At 40.7% G+C, this 21854-nt stretch overlaps 1 protein-coding gene across 5 annotated transcripts in view; it reads left to right on the forward strand.

Moving 5' to 3' along the window:
- Nucleotides 1–21854, forward strand: part of Herc2 (HECT and RLD domain containing E3 ubiquitin protein ligase 2) — a 180137-nt gene that overhangs the window by 92663 nt on the left and 65620 nt on the right. For all 5 annotated transcript variants that reach the window (XR_009585525.1, XM_060367233.1, XM_060367235.1 and 2 more), the window contains 18 exons: nt 43–235; nt 2624–2803; nt 6699–6880; nt 7297–7444; nt 7519–7715; nt 8069–8299; nt 9072–9210; nt 10316–10459; nt 10754–10896; nt 11140–11407; nt 11494–11630; nt 13677–13775; nt 15097–15265; nt 15364–15489; nt 16445–16553; nt 16672–16811; nt 20668–20858; nt 21706–21811. Coding sequence is in view for 4 of the 5 variants with exons in the window: in XM_060367233.1 (XP_060223216.1) it covers nt 43–235; nt 2624–2803; nt 6699–6880; nt 7297–7444; nt 7519–7715; nt 8069–8299; nt 9072–9210; nt 10316–10459; nt 10754–10896; nt 11140–11407; nt 11494–11630; nt 13677–13775; nt 15097–15265; nt 15364–15489; nt 16445–16553; nt 16672–16811; nt 20668–20858; nt 21706–21811 (2902 nt within the window). In the remaining variant the exon portion in view is untranslated. The remainder of the gene's footprint in view (nt 1–42; nt 236–2623; nt 2804–6698; nt 6881–7296; nt 7445–7518; nt 7716–8068; nt 8300–9071; nt 9211–10315; nt 10460–10753; nt 10897–11139; nt 11408–11493; nt 11631–13676; nt 13776–15096; nt 15266–15363; nt 15490–16444; nt 16554–16671; nt 16812–20667; nt 20859–21705; nt 21812–21854) is intronic.

Consider the following 21854-nt stretch of genomic DNA (forward strand, 5'->3'; position numbering starts at 1 on the left):
GGACATACCCTCTCTTACCTGGTCTTTATTTCTGCTTTTTAGGATGGGCCTCCGCCAGGCCTAGGCCGTGTAATTGGTGAGCTGGGAGAGGATGGTTGGATCAGGGTCCAGTGGGACACAGGCAGCACTAACTCATACAGGATGGGAAAAGAAGGAAAGTATGACCTCAAGCTGGTAGAGCTGCCCGTGTCATCACAGCCTGCGGCAGAGGACTCGGACACAGAGGATGACTCCGGTGCGTGACTCACAAAGTCTTTCGGTTTAAGATAGCTGAGCAAATTGTTCATGTGTTGGAGAGCTATCATGTTCTTCTGGAGAGTTAGACAGTGGTTTAAGATTCATCTGAAGATGTTGCTCTGGCTGCACTTTAAACATACGGTTCTGCTGCAGGTGTATAATTGGCTCTAGATCTAGGAACCCAGACAAGCTAGTGTATCTTCACCTTTACTTCCTGATGCCCCTTTCAGAGTAGGATGGAGGACAGGGCACAGCATTGCTTTTTAAATTACATCTTAAGAGTGTGTTTATTTGTTTTAGTTTATATGTGTGTGTTTCTGTGTGTGTGCTTACTAAGTTAGAGGACAACTTATGTGAACCAGTTCTTTTATCAACCATGTCTCTGGGAATTTAACTTAGGTTGTCAGGCTTGGTGGCAGGTGTCTCTAGCTGCTGATCTTTAAAAACCAAAACCCAGTTGTTTGTTTGTTTGTTTAGTAATGGTTGAAACAGACACTCCACAGCATACCTGTGGAGGTTAGGAGACAACTTGTAGGAGTCACTTTCTCCTTCTATCATGTCGATTCTGGGGAGCAAACTCAGGTTATTAAGGTTGGTAGCAACTTCCTATCCCTACTAAACCAGCTTGCTGGTTACTTAATTCTGATTGGTCTGTGGTGGGCCAAAGCCTGGCAATAAGTGGCATAGTGGATTCGGTGTGGTGTTGTCTAGATCCTTTGTTTTTTCTTCAACCAGCTTTAAGTTGCAAGGTATGGCCTCATGTTTAAACACCTCCATATTAATTAATTAATTAAGCACCACATTCATTAATTTAGAACATGTCACATAATACTGAGTTAGTCAATACTTCATCCTATTCAGCAACACAGATTTTGGAAGTGAATCCATAAAGTTAGTTCTATTGAAGGAAATCCAGTGCTGTAGAAAGGCATCTCCTTTTTTAGATTTGTATAAAAGACCCTGACATATGAATGTCGTATACGTGCTAGCCTTGCTGAAACTGAGAGCCAGAGCTCCTTTCTAGGGGCCTGCCAACCATTATGTGTAGTGCCATATAATGTTAGAAACAGCAGTCACAGCCATCATATGATACTTGGAATATGTGTTAAGGAGAGAGTAGCTGGTGGGGAGCATGAGACATGCTGTCCGATAAAATACATAGGCTCAAAGCATGCACATTTAGATAAAAATGATGAATACTTGGCTGTGGATGACTGTTAGAAGTAATGCATGTGCCGTCTTCTGGGTGCATGTTGGCTGTAAGTCAGTGCCTTTGAGCTATAGTGTGTGGCTCAGGACCACATGTAACCCCTTTCTCTTCTCAGCTGTATCTGGGGGCATTCCTCATTGTAGAGTTAGAGTCAGGGAAGAGATGGATATGTAACAATGCTGGCCTCCTTGTCCCATAGCTAGATTGATCAACCATGCAAGTGCCCTATTAAATGCATCCGCTTTGGCTTCCCTCAGATTGTAACTCCGAGATATTTGATAAGTTGTCTTTCTAAAGGAGGTTAACCTTGAATTCATTTCTTTGCTTCTGAAGTATATAATAAGGTTGCTTAAACAAAGTGCTACTCTAAAGTCTGATTTTTTTTTTTTAGGGTGGGATAGATAGCTCAGTTCATAAAGTGCTTATTATTGTGCAAGCGTGAGGACCTGAATTAGATTCTCAGTTAAAAGCTGGTGTGCTAATACACATGCTTGTAACTCAAACTCTGCTTGATCTCTGACTCACTGGCCAGACATGTACCCAGATCAACCGTTTGCAAGTTTCAGTGAAGGCTCTATCTCAGAAAATCAAAGTGGATGGATATGTTACCTGAAGAAGGAAGACATCTGAGGTTTTCCTCTGGCCTCTACACACTGTGTGCACCTGCACCCTCCCACTAAATCTCATTTTTTTTAACGAAGGTGGTGAGAGAACTGATTGGGTAGCCAGGTGCAGTGGTGGGAGGCTGAGACAGGAGGATGTCTTGAACCCAGGAGTTTGAGCTAGGCTAGGGAGCATAGTGAGACCCTGTCTGTTGGGAGAAAAAGAAGAAAGGGGGAAAGAATAAATTCTAAGTCTCACCTTTTGTTGTGAAGATGTTTCCCTTTCCAGTATTTAAAAAAACTTTACTAGATCTTTATATCGTCTCAATTTTACTGTGAATCCAAAACTACTCTAAAATATGTTCAAGTCTTTTTTTATGTTAATATTTTTTATTTTTAAATAATTTTATACATTCACTTGTATCCTAGCTGTAGCCCACTCCCTCTTTCCCTCCCAATCCTTCCCTTGTTCAAGTCTTTGAAAAGAAAAAGAACATGGTCTTAAATGTCTTAAATGGCATCTGCAGCCAGTTTTATTTGGGAATGCCATTTTTTATTTCCTTCCCTCTTTCAGAAGCCGAACAAAGTGAAAGGAACATTCACCCCACAGCGATGATGCTGACCAGCGTTGTTAACTTACTGCAGACTCTGTGTCTCTCTGTTGGAGTTCATGCTGATGTCATGCAGAGTGAGGCCACCAAGACTTTGTGTGGACTTCTTCGAATGATAGTGGAAAGCGGAACAGATAAGCCGTGTATGAAATGAATAATTATGGGCTTCAGAGACTCACTGTGGATATATGTGTGTAAATCTCTTGTATTTGTGTGTGTGGGTAAATCTGGATGTTAGAATGTGAATCAGTTTGTGTGTGAGGATTTATGTAATACGGTTCCTGTGGCTGCTTTACCAAGGCATTATAAACAAGGTATAATAAACAACAAAGTCCTGGTAGGGCTAGTTTCTTCTGTGGCTACCAAGGACAATCTGTTCTAGGCTTCATTAGCATTGGTGGTTTGCTTGGCCTTTTTTTTTGGCTTGTAGCACATCAACCTAGTCTGCATCTTCTTCACACGGTTTCCTTTGCACGTGTGTACTTGTGTGCATGTGTTTCAGTTTTATCTTTTATAAGGATACCAGTTAACCTCATCCAATTTAATTTACATATCCGATGATTCCATTTCCAAACAAGATCATTTTGGAGATACTAGGGATAGCATGTTAACGTGCAAATGGAATTGGGGTTAAGGGAATTGTATGTGTGGGAACTAGTCAACCTCTAATGTTTCTCCCCTAGAGTTCTAGAGATTAGAAATCCTCAAGGCAGGTTGTCTGCAGAGTCATGTTCCTTCCCCGAGCTCTAAAGGAAGGTCCCCATTTTCTTTTTCTTGTCACCCTTGTGCTCTAGATTTCACTGGTAGTCTCTGCATCTGTCTTCATGTAGTCTGTATCGTTTTATGAGCCTTTTTCTTTTGTTGGGAGTCTTTCATTTGCTTTGAGTTCAGCCCAATCTAGCATATTATCTAAGTCCTTAGAATTAATCTGCAGAGACCTTATTTTCAAATAAGATCAAATGCTGGTGTTTTGATTGTCATTGTAAGTATGGGGTAGATATTTCTGTGTGCCTAAGGGTATGTATGCAAAGAACTTGTGAGCGTATGTAACTGTTAGCATGTTTGTGAATGTGAATGCATACAAATGTGTTTGGATTCATTTGTGATTGAGCAAGAGTACAAGTGTGTTAGCTCTGTGTGAATGTTTAAATTTTAGTATGTTGATCTGAGACAGAATGTACTTATAATTTCTGAGTGTTTTAGTCAGAGTTCTCTAGAGAAACAGAACTGATAGAATGAATCTATCACTATAAAAATAGGGTTTATTAGAGTGGCTTACAGGCTGTGGTCTGAGTTTTCAAACAATCGCTATGTCCCAGCAGAAAGTCCAAGAGTCTAGTAGTAGTTTTGTCCACAAAGCTGAATGTCTCTGCTGATATTCAGTATATGGCTAGAATCCCAAAGAAATAGGCTCTACTACCAGTGAGGAAATGATCTTGCCAGTGAAAGTGATGGCAAGCAGGCAAAGAACAAACACTTCTATGTCATGATTCTCAGCCAGTGGGTTGTGACCCCCTTTACACAGGGGTCTAATACCAGATTTCTTGCACGTCAGGTATGTACATTACAATTCATAACAGCACAATTAGTTAGGAAGTAGCAACAAACACAAGGAATTATATAAAAGGGTCATTGTTGAGAATCACTGTTCTGTGTCCTTTATATAGGCAGCTACCAGAAGGTATAGCTCAAATTTAGGATGGGTCTTCCTACCTCAAATGGTCTAATCAAGAAAAATCCCACCAAGCGTGATGGCACACCCTTGTAATCCCAGTACTTGGGATTACAGAGGCAGAGACAGGTGAGTCTCTGTGAGTTTGAGGCCAGCCTGGTCTACAAAGCAAATCCAGGACAGCCAAGACTATGCAGAGAAACTCTTGTCTCAGAACACCTACACACTCCCCCCCCAAAAAAAAGAAAAACCCTTCACACACATCTTGGGTTTTGCTTATTCACATGTAGTCAGGTTGACAATCAAGAACAGCTGTCATACTGAATGAGTGATTTTGTGTTAGAAGCACGAAGGTTTGTGTTTGAGTGTTTGAATATGGTTGTGTGAGTATGTGAGTAAGTTCCTGTTAGGGCATACCGATGTGGGCAAGTAGCTCTGTCAAGTGTAGTATTAATGAGCTTGTGTGTTATGTTCCAGTTGTGTGATTGCAAGTGTGTGAGAGTAATTAGACTGAAATATGCTTGAGTACAGGAGTGTTTGAGGGGATGTAGGCATGTTACTGAGTTGTGTGCAAAATGGAGTATGGGTAATGAGCATGCATCAGTGTCAATGACAGTGGAAGTAAAGGAATGTGTATGTGGGAAAGGGGGATGAAAATGAATACAGTGGTTATTGAAAGACCCTAGGCAGCTCACTCATGGCAAACATGGCTCTGGCAGGCCTTGCCCTTCCCTCATTCCTTCTGTCTTGCTAAAAACTGCATCCCTAAAGCTAGCCACCAAGGTCTATTCCCTTCTTTGTTCACTTCCTCCTGCTAAGGCTGACTACCAAGGTCCAGCTATCAAAGTAGGGAAGCTCAGCAATCAAAAGCCCCTTGGCTCAACTAATTAACCTGTCCAATTAAAATCAAACATGGGATTTCCCCCTTTACCTTCATAAACTGCCATTTGCCTGTGGGTCACATCTGTCTCCTCTCTATCCAGAGGCACTCTACCGCTTTCCTCCTCTCTCTGTTGCTCCCGTCTCTGATTCGTTGCCCTTTGTCCCTTTGTGCTGAGAACTTGGGTTTGGGGTTCCTAGCTGATACTGTTGCCTTCCAGTTATGTAATATTATGTGATAGTGTGGGAGCAGGGATGAAGTATACATATCTAAGTGAGCACATCCATTGTGTCAGTGTCCAACAGTGATTTGTGTGATTGCACTATTGTGAAAGTATACAGGAGAGTAAAGGTCAGAATTTTGAGTGTGTCACTGGGAGGAGGCTTGGTTGGTGACATAGGGAGAAAGTGATTACATGTAAGTGCATAGATGGATGTGAGTATAAGTGGATGAATATGAGTGTTTGAGTTTGAGTAATTGTCTAAACATATTTTATGTGTATATGAGGGAGGGATCCATGTAGGAGTGCATGTAAAATGTGGGCTTGCATCTTAGGTTCTGTATGTGTGTGTGTGATAAATGGAGATTGTATGATTATGATTCTGCTAGTGATTGCAGTAGTGGTATAGGAAAGCATGTGTGGGTGTATGTGAGTGAGTGTGGCAGAGAATATTTGAGTGTTTCTGAGTAATTTTCTGGTTTAGTGTCTTTACCATATATGTGAATGTATGAGAGTGAATGTTAGTGTGTGAGCTTGTATCTTCTGTAAGACATGTGTTCCTGTGAGCTTGGAAGGCAGGAAGGCAGCATGGGGCAGTGGGAAGGTAAGCTGTGGCTTATGCTGCTGCTGTTGTAGCAGTAGGTCTGGGAAGTTCTCAACAGAGTCCCATGGGAACTCAGGCCTCAGGCTGCACATCTAGCTTGAGAGGGAGTAGAGAGGGGACATGTCTTGGGAAGGCAGGAGGAACAGAAACTTTCATCCTTATTGGGCATATCAGCATGTCCCTCTAATCCCAGCATTGGAGAAGTGGAGGTAAGTGGAGGTGTTCTGGCTACATAAGAAAAAAATCCTAAAGTTTATTCTCATACTTTTAGTGAGTTCTTTAATTTTGATTGGACATTTTATAATGTAGATCAAAATGAGATCATGGGGACCTTTGAGGCACATGAGATTAAAAAGTATAATAGATGCTAGATGCATATTGTAAATATCTTCTGTTAGAATTATAGATTTATATTGCCTCGAAACAGTATAAATAGGTTAAATTAACTAATTTGAGTTATGTGCACTTTAAAGGTTTTTTAAAAAGTGCTGTGAAATGTTTGTTGAACTAACTTAAAAGCCTTCTTCTACTCCTTTCACACAGACTCATTGTAAAGTAACCTGTTAGCCAAAATAAATTAGTAGGTCATTTAAATGTGAGGGTTATGCTGTTGCTTTATTTTCTAGATACTTGGTCAGAGCATGTTTTGTCTCTTCTGGCAGCTCCTCCAGACAGACTGGTAGCCAGGGAGCAGCACCGGAGCTGGTGTACACTGGGCTTCGTCCGGAGCATTGCACTCACCCCACAGGCCTGTGGTGCTCTCAGCTCCCCAAGATGGATCACTCTGCTCATGAAGGTTGTGGAAGGCCATGCACCCTTCACTGCTGCTTCGCTGCAGAGGCAGGTAATGTGCTGCTGGTAAAACCCAGTTCATTGAGAGGCAGGGCGGTACTGAAGCTACCCAACCTTTTAACTAGGCTTCTTCATTGACAGTGAATGTAGAAAATAGCAACAAGTAAAACAATACTTCTTCTGACTTTAGTTGCTGAGGTCCTTGATTACTGCAGTTTTTTTAGTTGCTAATGAGTTTATTTGCTTTTTCACAACTGCTCTGTGCCCCATTGGAATATTTGCCAAGACTTAAGCTTAAAGAACAGTTTCACTTATATAAACACATTCATTTTGAATTTCTGATAATCTTTCCTTTTAATCAATTTTATCAATAATGTATATTTTTAATTTTATTAAAGGACAAAGTAGAAAGAAGGTAAAAATGTCTGTCTTCTTTTGAAATTGCCATTTTATATTGTCTTTGATCAGATCTTAGCTGTTCATTTACTGCAAGCAGTTCTTCCATCATGGGACAAGACAGAAAGGGCACAGGACATGAAGTGCCTTGTGGAAAAGCTGTTTGGCTTCTTGGGCAGTTTGCTCACTACTTGTTCTTCTGATGTCCCATTACTTAGAGGTGAGTGGCTGTGCCTTTACTTGTTACCCCTGTTTAATAAGCAGTGTGCCACACAGCTTTTCTCTCTGCTTCAGAATCCACACTGAGGAAGCGGAGGGCCCGACCCCAGGCTTCCTTGACTGCTACCCACAGCAGCACTCTGGCTGAAGAGGTGGTGGGGCTGCTGCGCACTCTGCACTCCCTGACCCAGTGGAATGGCCTCATCAACAAATACATTAACTCCCAGCTTTGCTCTGTCACACACAGCTGTGCCGGGAGGACATCAGAAAGGGTGCGTTCCATGTTCTCAGATAAGCATGGTGGGAGCTTAGTTTTTAAATTATCTCTTAAAACACAAAGCGTTTTTGTTTTAATGTTTCTTTAAGGACATTTTAATGGAAATAATTATTGAAGAAATTATCAATTCAGAAAGTAGGCACCGTGTATGTCTGTAGTCCCAGCTGCTTGAAGTGTTGAGGCAGAAGGGTTGCTTGAACCTTTAAATCAACTAGTGAGATACTGTCTCCTAAAATATATTTATAAACAGTAAATAAGATAAAGTGACTTAAGTTTATCCCAACTTGTAAGGACAAGACAGCTCAGAGGGCATTCCACTTCACACTTGCTGCCTTCCTTCTGCACTAGGCCCTGTTAGAAGACTACTTCCCAGACTCTGAGAACCTTGAAGTCGGGGGCCTCATGGCAGTCCTTGCTGTGATTGGAGGGATTGATGGTCGACTGCGCCTGGGAGGCCAGGTCATGCATGATGAGTTTGGAGAGGGCACAGTGACGCGTATCACCCCGAAGGGCAGAATCACTGTGCAGTTCTGTGATATGCGGATGTGCCGAGTTTGCCCATTGAATCAGCTCAAACCGGTATGTAACTTGTGCTCAGCTCTCCTATGTTAGGGGTGAAACTGGTTTATAGCATTAGAACTTGGAAGAACTGTACTTTATGTTGCCTTCTAGGGAGCTATGCCAATCAGGAGACTTACCTCTTTCTCTTCCTGTGCTAGTTTGTACTCCTAAGAAAGGCTTGTCTCATAGGGATCATACAGCCAGGGAACTTTTAACCTCATAGTCATAAAAAGGGATTAACGATCTTTAAGGTAATTTTAACAGTTTAAAATGGGAGTTTCTAAAATGTATTTTTATTGAATAATTTGACTTCTAAAAATAATTTCTTAAAAAAAGATCTTTTTTTGAGTTAGAAAAATGCTTTTTAGTCAGCTCAACTAGTTACTATAGCATAAACCTATGACTTAGGGACACTAGAGAAGGTTTATATAATTTTGATGTAACTTAAGTACAATTTGACTATAATTTTTTGAATAAAACAAGTGTTTTGGTTATCATAGGAATAAATACATGTAAAAAATTTGGAATGTACAGAAAATGTCTTAGATTATTACTACCATTGTGATGTATTATTCCTATACTGGGACTGAAAACATTAATATAGATGTTATCAGAAATGTATATACACACACAGTTCTATCTTTCTGTAGTATGTGTGAGAGTTATTCTCAGGTAAGGGCATGACTTGGGATATATGTATTTTAAATTCAGGGCTTATGCCTTTATAAGTTTCAGACTATTTGTTAATCTCATCAGCAACTCCTTGAAGGTTTCTGTGTCCTTTCTTTAGCTCCCTGCCGTGGCCTTTAGTGTAAACAACCTGCCTTTCATGGAGCCCATGCTGTCTGTCTGGGCTGAGTTGGTGAACCTTGCTGGAAGCAAATTGGAAAAGCACAAAACAAAGAAATCAGCAAAACAGGCCTTTGCAGGTCTGTATATAGTGCTTGTTGTTAAAATAATTTCAACCAGCATTGTTTGCCCTTTTATTTAGAGTGGACTCATATGACTGCTGGAACTTTCAAGTTCATAGGAATTTAGCACTTATTAGTCTGTAGTTAGGAATATAAGATATTTTTTCTCTTGGCTTTGTCTCTGTGTGTGGTAGGCAGCTTGCTTAAACCTTTTTTCCCTTTGGGTCTGGGTACCACTTCTTGTAATTTTCCTTTTCCTGCCCCATTGGTTAGTCTCAGAGTTTGTTTCTTTACTTGCTCTTTATACTAACCCTTGAGGTTTCGTTTGTAAACCCCAGCTCATTCTGTCTGCTCTTTGAGCATACTCCTGTAATTTTCTCTCCATATTTGTTATTGTTGCTCCAGCATTTATGATGCTAGACAGCTTTAATTTTGAGTCTGCAGTTCATAGCTCTGAATGGGAGGAGAGGCTATGGATATAAGTAACTATTTCCCCCAAATTCAGTCTACGTTCTCCCAGTTGTCACCATTTTTCTCATCAAACAAACTGTTCTGCCAGTTGGTCCAAGTTTAGTGCCCAGTGGTGCCTATATTTCCATTCTTTCAACCTACACTTGCTATCTGTGCCAGGGCCTCCTGCATCTCGTGCTTGGAAAGCTGCTTCTCTCCTGCACAGACCGTCTTACAGTGGTTTTCTTGGTGTTGTGGTATAGCTTCACATCACTGGACCAGAGAGCTCATTCTAGGGAAGTGGCTTCAGTTAAACTAGACTCATCTACAGAATTCCTCATAAGAATATTGCAAGAAAATATGAAAATGTTTTGTGTTTGGTTGTAATTTCAGTAATTTAGAAAACATGTAATGATGACAGTAAATGCTTATGAGGTTCTAGTCTTCAGTTCAGCCCAGGATGGATATCTAGATCTCTGAAGGAAGAAAACCTAGGAATCAGAAGATTTTTTTTCAGCTCTTCCTCAGTGATAATAATTTGTTACTAATAGGTACGATTGGTTCATTCCTGAAGGACATGACACTACCTTCTTGTTGCAGAGATGGCATGGGTTGGTGAAGAAGAGCGACTGAGCTAGATATGTGGTTCTTACTGGGTTCTTTTGTTCCATAGGACAAGTAGACTTGGACCTGCTGCGGAGCCAGCAGTTAAAGCTGTACATCCTGAAAGCAGGACGGGCACTGCTTTCTCACCAAGACAAACTAAGGCAAATACTGTCTCAGCCAGCAGTTCAGGAGACTGGAACTCTTCATTCAGGTATTTTTTTAACAAATGTATTTTAAGTAGATTTGAAAGAATGGAAGATACTATAGTAGAAAAATATACAAGTATATGAATAAGCAGGTCATAAAGGAGAATATAGATGTCTTATACTACACAAGACTACTTAGCCTGATTGCTAGTCATCTTACAGGATTTGTAAATCTGAGGGATGGGTGGAACTCTCATGCCTGGCGGTGTATGGTATGGTACAGGTGGCCAGTGCATTACCTTTAGTAGGGATGGTGGCTGTTGAACAGTAATATGTACATATTTTGTTTTCAAATTCAGATGATGGAGCTGCTGCATCCCCTGACCTTGGGGACATGTCACCTGAAGGGCCACAGCCTCCCATGATCCTCTTGCAGCAGTTACTGTCATCAGCCACCCAGCCATCCCCTGTGAAGGCTATATTTGATAAACAGGAACTTGAGGTACACTTGTCTAATCTTCACAGTTTAGTATACTTAGTTGTGAATGACTAATTGACTAGCTCTGTACTGAAGCAGTGAACATCATTATTTGACTACCTGTTATCTTCCTACTTATATTTTCCCTTCTCTAACATGTTTTACTAATTCATTTTGAGATGCACTCATACATCCGGGCCTGTTCACATTTCCTTAGATGGTAGAGATTTGATAGGACACTTCCACAGATCTTTCTTATCTGCCTAGGCTGCAGCTTTGGCCCTCTGTCAGTGTTTGGCTGTGGAATCCACACATCCTTCAAGTCCAGGGTGTGAAGACTGCAGCTCCAGTGAGGCCACAACTCCAGTCTCCGTACAGCATATCCATCTTGCTAGGGCAAAGAAGCGCAGGCAGTCACCAGCTCCTGCTCTGCCTATTGTGGTGCAGCTCATGGAAATGGGGTTTCCTAGGAAGAATATAGAGTTTGCTCTGAAGTCGCTCACTGGCACCTCTGGGAATACATCTGGTTTGCCCGGTATGACTTTTTTTGGCCTTGCTTGCTTGTGGGTTCAAAGTTCAGTGCTATTGGTCTTGATGGCAGCTGAGTGTTTTTGCTCTTAGGTGTGGAAGCCTTGGTTGGGTGGCTGCTAGACCACTCTGATGTCCAGGTTACAGACTTCTCCGATGCAGAAACAGTATCTGACGAGTATTCAGATGAGGAGGTGGTGGAGGATATGGACGATACCCCTTACCCTGTGGTCAGTGGCTTCCGTGTATCCTACTTGTCCTATGTGATGATTCTTATATGCGACTTCTTTCCATCCCTTGGAAAAAAAAAAACAATTCACCCCCTTTGAACTGTTCTACAAGATTTACTCACAATTCTGCTAGGCACAGAACATAGTTATCTATTTTGCTACTGAAATAATGATTGGGTTTTCTCCATTAAAATTTCTCTTACCTTTAAAACAAACCATTGAATAGCAATCTAGTGATATTGGGTAGCCTTTAGAAAGAACACTGAAAGGTTATGTCTATTTTTTTATTTTATTAATTACATTTTATTCACTTTGTATCCCCCACAAGCCCCTTCCTCCACCCCTCCCGACCCCACCCCCTCTTTCCCTTCTCTACACATACTCCTCCCCAAGTCCACTGATAGGGGAGGTCCTCCTCTCCTTCCTTCTGATCTTAGTCTATCAGATCTCATCAGGAATGGCTGCATTATCATCTTCTGTGGCCTGGTAGGGCTGCTCCCCCCTCAGGGGAAGATGATCAAAGAGCAGGCCAATCAGATTATGTCAGAGGCAGTCCCTCTTCACATTACTATGTAACCCACTTGGACACTAAACTGCCACGGGCTACATCTGTGCAGAGGTTCTAGGTTATCTCCATGCCTGGTACTTGGTTGGAGTATGAGTCTCTGGGAAGACCCCTGTGTTCAAATTTTCTGGTTCTGTTGCTCTCCTTGTGGAGTTCCTGTCCTCTCCAGTTCTTACTATTTCCCACTTCTTATATAAGATTCCATGCACACTGCCCAACAGTTGGCCATAAGTCTCAGCGTCTGATTTGATAGTCTGCAGGGCAGAGCCTTTCAGAGGCCCTAGGTTATGTCTCTTATAGACACAGTTACTCTGGAGGCTAAAAGCTGGAGGATCAATTGAATCTAAGAGTTCAAAGCCAATCTTAGCAAAATAGATAATGTCTGGCTAAAATACAAATAAACATTCTGGGCTTTCAATTGCAAGAGGATCAAGAGCTCATGTCTGGTGTATGTTATATAGCAAGTTTCAGACTAGCATTGGAAGTGTGGAAATAACCTCTGTCTTTAAAACTACCTGACATGGTGCTACATGTATGTAATACCATTGTGGAGATGGAGGCATAAGGATCAAGAGTTGGATACTAGCCTGGAATACATAGTAAGAGCCAGTGTAAAGACAACCATCCAAGTAAACAACAAATCATGTTTTCTGTAACATCCTGATTTTTAACATGAGAAAATTGTTTTATAAAATTCATTTTTAAAAGCCTTGGAAATTTTTGTATATGGAAAGCTGTCAAGATTCATTTTCTCAGCTAGGTGCATTGGTGTACGCCTGTAATCCCAGCACTCAGGGAGGCAGAGGCAGGCGGATCTTTGTAAGTTCGAGGTGGCCTGTTTACAAAGCATGTACAGACAGCCAAGGCTACACAGAGAAACCCTGTCTTGGAAAAGAATAAAAGGATTTATTTTGTCTGGATAGATGGCTAAGTGGTTAACAGCACTTGTTGGTCTTGCAGAAACCTGAGTTTGATTTTCAGCACCCACACGGTGGTCTTTAACTATATGTAGCTTCATTTGTCCTCTTTGGGCACCAGGCATGCATGTTGAGTACATACATACATACATGCAGGCAAAACACATATAATATAATATAATATAATATAACATAACATAACATAACATAACATAACATAATATAATATAATATAATATAATATAATATAATATAATATAATATAATACAGGATAATGTCTAAAATATTTTTAACAAAGACTTACTTTGTGCTACTGCTATTAAGGTAGGAAGATTTTTATGAAGAAAATAATAGTATTTTCTATTATATTTGTTCACATTATAGATTTTAGTTTATTTTTTTGTTTGTTTGGTTTTCTTGCAGTAGGCTCTCACTGTATAGCTATGTAGACCAGAATGGTCTCAAACTCCCAGAGATCCATCTCTGTCTCCTGGGATTAAAGGTGTGTGCCACCATTTAAGTGTATTTCTCAGTTCTTTTTCAAATGTGTTTATGTCATTTAGGCTGCTGGTGCTGTTGTGACTGAGAGCCAGACTTACAAGAAACGTGCTGATTTCCTGAGTAATGATGATTACGCTGTGTATGTGAGAGAGAACGTTCAGGTGGGCATTGCTTAGGGTGAGCCTTGTTCATCTTTTAAATGACAAATACTTGAGCATCTCCCATATACTAAGTTGACAGAGGACCTGCCCGTAGGGAGCCTGCTATTTTGTGAGTGGAAGACAGTCAGGCTGACCCAATAAGATCTGCTTATTAGAAAGGAAACATGGATACTATGGGAAGGACAAAGAGGAGACTGGAGAAGTAGCATGCTCTTGGAATGGTGGTAAGATCTATGTTAGGAAGGTTCAAATAGAACATGTACGCACTGGAGAGTAACTGCACTCATGCTGAGACTTCAGTAGGAAGATTTTTTTTTAAGGCTCTTATGTTGATGGGTATCTGTTATTGTGTGGACACTCATCTTGCTTGTTCAACAATAAGTTCGTCAAACCTCGACCTATTAAAGACCCTTGTGACAGTGATTTTCTAACTTATTCCATGCTTTTTGGTTTATTAGCTCAAGTAGTTTTCTTTGATGGATTTAAAAAAAAATCAAATGCAGTTGTATTATCGTTCTTATAGGAAGGACAGAATAAGCACAATATTTATTTTCAGTGATGTAAGAGTTTTATCTCTTCAGTTCTTACAGTGATTCATCAGTGGTCTACTCCTTATAAAAGTGACCAAGAAGCTTTGGTTTGCTTATTATCTTATTATCATCCTGTATATCTGTGGGATATGTTTGAGCTGCTACTGTTTTTGATGATCAGAGTTTACTTTCGTGTGAACACTGATCTGTAGCTGCAGTGTTTTGTGGCATATATTTCCCAGAGTGTTCTAGTTCATTTAGAACTTATCTTAATTTGCTTTCTTCTACTGTGATAAAACATCTAATCAAAAACCTGAGAAGGAAAAGGTTTATTTGGCTTACATGTCCTAATCACAGCCTGTCAAGTAGGGAAGTCAGGGCAGAGACTCAGGGCAAGCATCTGGAAATAGGAGCAGAAGCAAAGGTCATGCAGAAATGCAGCTTACTGGTTTTGCTCCCCAGAGCTTGCTCAACTTGTTCAGACCACAAGTGTTCAGGAATGGCATTACCCACAGTGAACTGGACACTGCCTACCCCTACATCAACCAGTAATCAAGAAAATGACTCACAGACATGCCCAGAGGCCAGTCTGATGGGGGCAGTTCCTCAATTAATGTTTTCTTTTCCTAGGTGATTCTAATTTGTATCAAGTTTACCAACTAACCAGCACAGCACTTTAAGCATGCTTCTGGATCCGAAATAAAATGTTTCTGAAGAACAGAGAATGCCTCTTATATCTGTTGTATCTTCTGTCTAGGTGTACTTGACTGGACTTTGCATTTCTGTTTTAGGTGGGAATGATGGTTAGATGCTGTCGAACATATGAAGAAGTATGTGAAGGTGATGTGGGCAAAGTCATCAAACTGGATAGAGATGGATTACATGACCTTAATGTGCAGTGTGATTGGCAGCAGAAAGGGGGCACTTACTGGGTTAGGTATATTCATGTTGAACTTATAGGTGAGCACACTCCTTGTTAATGAATTGCATTTCTTTGACATGGTTCCGGGAAAATGAACAGACACTAATCATTGTGCATTTGGCAATGAAATCCTTAGGCTATCCTCCACCGAGTTCTTCTTCTCACATCAAGATCGGTGACAAAGTACGGGTCAAAGCTTCTGTTACCACTCCGAAATACAAGTGGGGATCTGTAACTCACCAAAGTGTGGGGCTTGTGAAAGGTAATGGCTAAGCAACAAAATGCTTTCTTTAAGAGCATAATCTTCTTTTATTTATGTATGCATTTAGCATTTGTCTTTTTACTAAGATCAAAAGTTTAATGAGTATATCTGAGAAATACAGTAAAGGAGAAAAACAACAGACATAAAACATAGCCAGGTTAGACAAAACAGGTTCTGGTATGGAGAGAAAACAGAGATGTGTCACCATTCCTGATTATTTTTATCTTTGTATAGTTTTTGGTGCTACAATTCTGCTTTCCCAGTGGTATGGCCATTGTTAGAACTTCTGAGGTAATGCAAGAACAAATGACTTCTTTTATATTTTACTTTTTGTAGCATTTTTCTTTGTTTAAAACACTTCTGTTTTCTGTTTTTTGAGACAGGGTTTCTCTGTATAACAGAGCCCTGGATATCCTGGACTTGCCTTGAATTCACAGAGATCCTCTTGCCTTTTCCTCCCAAGTGCTGGCTCAGATTCTTAAACGATTCTTAAAGATTCTTAAACGATCAAAACAAAGATAAGTTAAAAAACAAACAAAAAAGATTGTGGCTGTTAGGTCAGTGTCTTGAAAGAAGGTTGTTCTTAAAGGATGGAAGTTTTAGCATTACTAATGTAGTTTTAGTTCCTAATATATGAAAGTACTAAGTGTAATTTTTTACTTTGTATAATTAAAAACTTGTTAGTATGGAGAGCATAAGCATGAATAAAAGAGATTATAGTATTATATTGAGCATCTGTACCCACTTTTTAGTGTACCCACAATCTACCCACTTCCTCTTCTGGAGCTGGCTGATGATTGTGTATGCCATTTCATCCATAAGTATCTCAGCTTGTACTAGGGAGCACTGTTTATAAAATGCGGACAACTGCAGCGTTGTATCACAGAGCCACAGCAGTTGACTGTAGGTTTATGTTGACTCTAAGGCGTCTCAGGCAGTTTCTGTCCTGTTCTAGCTTTCAGTGCCAATGGGAAAGACATCATTGTGGACTTCCCCCAGCAGTCTCACTGGACTGGACTGCTGTCAGAAATGGAGTTGGTGCCTAGTATTCATCCAGGGGTTACGTGAGTTTCTGCTTTTGTGATTGCTGAATTTCTTTGGAGAGGAAGAGCTTTCTTTGAAGACTTTTGAAAAATGACCTCATCATTTTCTTATCAATCAACTCATTTATTTTAAAAACAGGTGTGATGGCTGTCAGACTTTTCCTATCAATGGATCCAGATTCAAATGCAGAAACTGTGATGACTTTGATTTTTGTGAAACATGTTTCAAGACAAAAAAACACAATACGAGGCATACCTTCGGCAGGATAAACGAGCCAGGTAGAGCAGAATACATATATTTTGTTTTCTGTCAGATATCACTAGCGACGTAATTGCTGGAGTTTGCTATTAGGTTCATATGTTTACAGTGAGTTTTGTTGAAGGAGCATAGTTAGAGAGAAGGGGCAGACTGATCCATTTCCCAACCCTTTCCCTACTTCTTTCTTTTTAGAGTAGTAAGGTTTGCTTGTCTAGTTTTCTGTGAAGAAATGTTAGAATTATCTCCAGAAATTAAGAGCATGTTCATTTGGATGCAGTGGAAATTGTATTTGCAGTGTAAGTTTTCATTTATATTATACAATCTTATTGAAGTACATAGAGCGTAGACTTTACCAGTGAATGTGCTGACTCTGGTGTGGTACAGCTGGTGCTAATATGTATATGTGTTCAGCCAGACAGATAATAGCATTTACTTTATCCAAAGAATGGAGGAAGTGAGGGTTACTTTATCAGGTATTAGTGATAAATACCTTTTTGAGCTCGCTTTTGTCAACTGTTGTTGAGTGACATAGTTGTATATTGAGCTGTAATGTATAATCAGGAAAAAAAAAGCATCTCCCAAACCTAACATCACTTCAAGTTCACTTTTCCTTTGTGTTTCCTGTTGGGATCTCCAGTGCAGCTAGGTTTCTGTGAGTACTATAGCGTTTTTAGTCTCTCTGACATATACTCAAGGGATCTGTGAGATGCAGGCTGTCTCCTCTACACACTTCCATTTATCCCTAGCCTTCTTTAGATGCTGACATTGTAATTCTATTTCATTATTTCTGATACTTTCAGACAGATGTTTACTTTTTTTTCGTCAGGTTCTTCTAGTTGGGAAAAGCTAGTTGAAAATGTCTAGTTTTTCTAGTTGAAAATAACTAGTAAACGGCTAGTTTACCGTTAATGGATGTGTAAATACTTTAAAGATTTGACCTTTGGCTCTGCATTCATAAAAGCATTTTTATTTTATATTTTGTGGTGTTAGAGATTGATTCTGGGACATTCTGTATGCCAGGCAAGCACTCTCCCACTCAGCTACTCCCCCAGATCCTAAATGCAGTTCTGGTAAGAGTACTTTCTAGCCCAGCATGGTGACACACACACCTTTTATCCCAGCATTCAGGAGGCAGGGGCAGGCAGGCTTTTTTTTTTTTTTTTTTTTTTTTTTTCTTCAATGCAGTTTATTCAGGAACATTGAACAATCCTCGGACCCCGGGGAAAGCCAGCCTACAGCTTAAATAGCCTCTGGGTAGCCAACCCAGGCGTGCCACGGGGGCAATGCAGATAGGTCCACATACATGGAAGCAAGCCAGATCCTCGGCCTTAGCCAAATGTGGAGTTGTTTGTGACAGAGAGCACTCACCATCGGGAAGGTGGAAGGCGGAAACCAGCTCCATCTTTAAGGCATAGCATTCCGCAGCTCTCTACAGTTCCCCCTTTTTGTTTTAGACGCATCAGGCAAGAGTAGAGGTCTGATTTCTGATATTAGAAATAAATTGGGACTTTGTACAGATGTTCATTTATGTGTCATCCACCCAAAGAGCATCAGACCAGTCCGATACCTTTTTCTCAGAGGCGGGACCTGGGGCATCAACCCGCATGCAATCAGACATGCTCTTCTCTGGGTCCAAAGCGGCTGACCCTGAGTGCAGTGCTTAGCCTCGCATCCTGAGCGTATCATTTTAGCTTTTTATGGTATCCAACCATGCTTGGGGAGAATGTCCTGCTTCAATGGCTGTAAAGGCCTGAATGATCATGGCTGCATCACACTGTTGTGAGACTCTAATCTTGCATATATACCACAGGCAAACCAAGGAGACCAACACCAGAAGGCCTGCTAACACTCCCATGCCTGCCCATTCCTTCAGATGATTCATGGCTGCAGCAATCCATGTTGATAATCCTGTGGCTAGTCCTGCGTCCACTCCGGTAGAATTTACTGTGACAATGGCCACTCTCAGCTGCTCCATCGTAGTATCGAATTCTCCAGTCCAATTACCTAAAATATAGCTCGACAATTGTTTAGACAGATTTGCAGCACAGGAAAAATTCTCATGTTGTATGCTAGTGACACAAAGTCCAGCATACTTTCATTGACAGCCAGGTTGAGCGATTTGCCATAGGGTATCAATTTGCTCCTGCAAGAGGTCAATCCTCTGATTGAACACCATCAAGCTTCCTTTTAGTTGAGCATTAATTCCTTTATGTACAACTAAGGCATGAGCTACATTGGCTAAATGATTATTCAGGGTCTGAGCAGTCTGCCCAATGGCTAATGCCCTGGTGGTAGCTCCAACAGCCGTCAATGAGATGGTAGTAACAATGGTGGCTGTAGTTCCAAGATCCCTTTTCTGTCTGAAGAGAGTCATAGCATGAGGGGCATCAATGGGCACAGGCACCCAGTGAGGCATGCGAGTAACCAGGGCATACCTACATTTACTAGCATTCCAGCATTGGGCAAAAAAGCAAGTATCATTACCACAATTACTTGGCTCTATCTGGCTAATAATGAATAAAAATGGGGGATATAGACAAACAGTTGCGGGCTTATAGGAAATATTATGAGAAGCCTTAACCCCTCATTGGAACATCCTGCGTCAGTTCTAGAACTAGCAGTGGTGGTGTCCGAGGTCTGAGTAGGTTCAGGAGACCATTGCCCCCAGGGGCGAGACGTGCTCCATGCCAATTGACTAACTCCATGTTTTCCTCCAATTTTGAAAGTCATTTAAGGTTCTTAAATTATTTTTTTCCCTTTTTTCTTAAATTTTTCATTAATTACACTTTATTCATTCTGCATCCCCCCCATAAGCCCCTCCCTCCTCTCCTCCCAATTCCACCCTCCCTCCTCCCTCTGCTTGCATGCCACTCCCCAAGTCCACTAATAGGGGAGGTTCTCCTCTCCTTTCTGATCTTAGTCTGTCAGTTCACATCAAAAGTGGCTGTATTGTCCTCTACTGTGGCCTGGTAAGGCTGCTCCCCCCCCAGAGGGAGGTGATCAAAGAACAGGCCAATCAGATTATGTCAGAGGCAGTCCCTCTTCACATTACTTTGTAACCCAATTGGACTCTGAACTGCCCTGGGCTACATCTGTGCAGGGGTTCTAGGTTATCTCCATGAATAGTCCTTGGTTGGAGTATGAGTCTCTGGGAAGTTCCCTATGTTCAAATTTTCTTGTTCTGTTGCTCTCCTTGTGGAGACCCTGTCCTCTCCAGCTCTTACTATTTCCCAGTTCTTACCTAAAATTCCGTTCACCTGCCCAACAGTTTCCCATCCGGCTCAGCATCTGCTTTGATAGTCTGAAGGGCAGAGGCTTTCAGAGGCCCTCTGTGGTAGGTTCCTAGGTTGTTTCCTGTTTTCTTCTTCTTCTGATGTCCATCCTCTTTGCCTTTCTGGATGGGGATTGGACGTTTTAGTTAGGGTCCTCTCTCTTGCTTAGTTTCTTTAGATGCACAGGTTTTAGTGGGTTTGTCCTATGTTGTATGTCTATATGAGTGAGTATATACCATGTGTGTCTTTTTGCTTCTGGGACAACTCACTCAGGATGATCCTTTCCAGGTCCCACCATTTACCTGCAAATTTCATGATTTCCTTATTTTTCATTGCTGAGTAATATTCCATTGTGTAGATGTACCACAATTTCTGCATCCATTCTTCAGTTGAGGGGCATCTGGGTTGTTTCCAGCTTCTGGCTATTACAAAGCCAGGCAGGCTTTTAAAAGCAATTTTTGCTATTAATTAGCTCTTTGTAATTTAAAGATACTTAAACAATAGTATAGTTAGAAGCACCTTGCTGTGTAGTCCTTGGTTTCTCAAACATGGAGGTTCTGTCCAGTCCCACAAGTGATTACCCTCTCTTTGATTGCATGAATAGGGCAGTCTGCAGTGTTTTGTGGTCGTTCTGGAAAGCAGCTGAAACGATGTCACAGTAGTCAGCCTGGAATGCTACTAGACAGCTGGTCCCGAATGGTGAAGAGCCTGAATGTGTCATCCTCTGTAAACCAGGCTTCTCGTCTCATTGATGGCAGTGAGCCTTGTTGGCAGTCATCTGGGTCACAAGGAAAGGTAATGAATGCTTGGTGGGTTGTGCCAGGAAACACTCTGATTTGGAAAGTAGATTTTAGACCTTTACAATGAATTGGGGAATCTGCAGCTTTGTTAGAAATGTAAAATGAATATAAAACATTCATTTTATATTTATATTTATAAAATGTATATAAAACATTCATTTTATATTTCAGTTCACAATTTTAAAGTTACAGAGAAGTGTGTTGAATATTGTTAGATTTTAAACAGTATGAACAACAGATTTCACATAAGTAACCAATTGATACAACACTCATTGAGTGTTTTTTGTTATATTTTCATTTACAAACATATTAATTCCTATTATATTTCTGGTTAGAAATTTTTCTAACATACAAATGAATTTTGGGGATTGCACTAAAGCTAAAACTGTGTGTACTTTGTATATAAACAGGGCAGATGTGAGATAGGGATGGGAAAGTAAGGGGGCCATTTTTGTTATCTCATCCATAGTGTTTTCTGTGACTTACTTGATATAAAAGGACTAATACTGGCCAGAAGTCTATAAATATATCATTTATGGGGCTTTTAGTGAGACCTTGCTCTAATTAGCAAATAGTGGGGAGGGATATTCTTAACAATTTCCATGCTTCATTTTGTATTTAAAAATCTCATAGGTTCACACTTCTGAATACTATTTTCACTTTAAAAGTGCCTTCATTTGTGTGTGTCTACCATGTAGGTTCTAGGAATAGAACTCAGGTCATCAGGCTTAGTAGCAAGTGCCTTTATCCACTGAACTTCTAGTGATAACTATTTTAGCAGATACATATAATTTAAATTTTGGTAACTAAGAATGTATTTTTTTCCTTCCCTTTTTCAAAAGCATTGGATCCGTTTGGAGATTTTTCCAGATGTTCTTGTTCATAGATTAAAAATGATAGTAGATCCAGCGGACAGTAGCTACATGCCATCCCTGGTTGTGGTGTCAGGTAATTGAATGCATGTGCTCTAAAAGAAGCATCTCCTTATGTT

This window comes from Meriones unguiculatus, chromosome 14 (assembly GCF_030254825.1).
Source record: "Meriones unguiculatus strain TT.TT164.6M chromosome 14, Bangor_MerUng_6.1, whole genome shotgun sequence".
Classification (NCBI taxonomy): Eukaryota; Metazoa; Chordata; class Mammalia; order Rodentia; family Muridae; genus Meriones; species Meriones unguiculatus.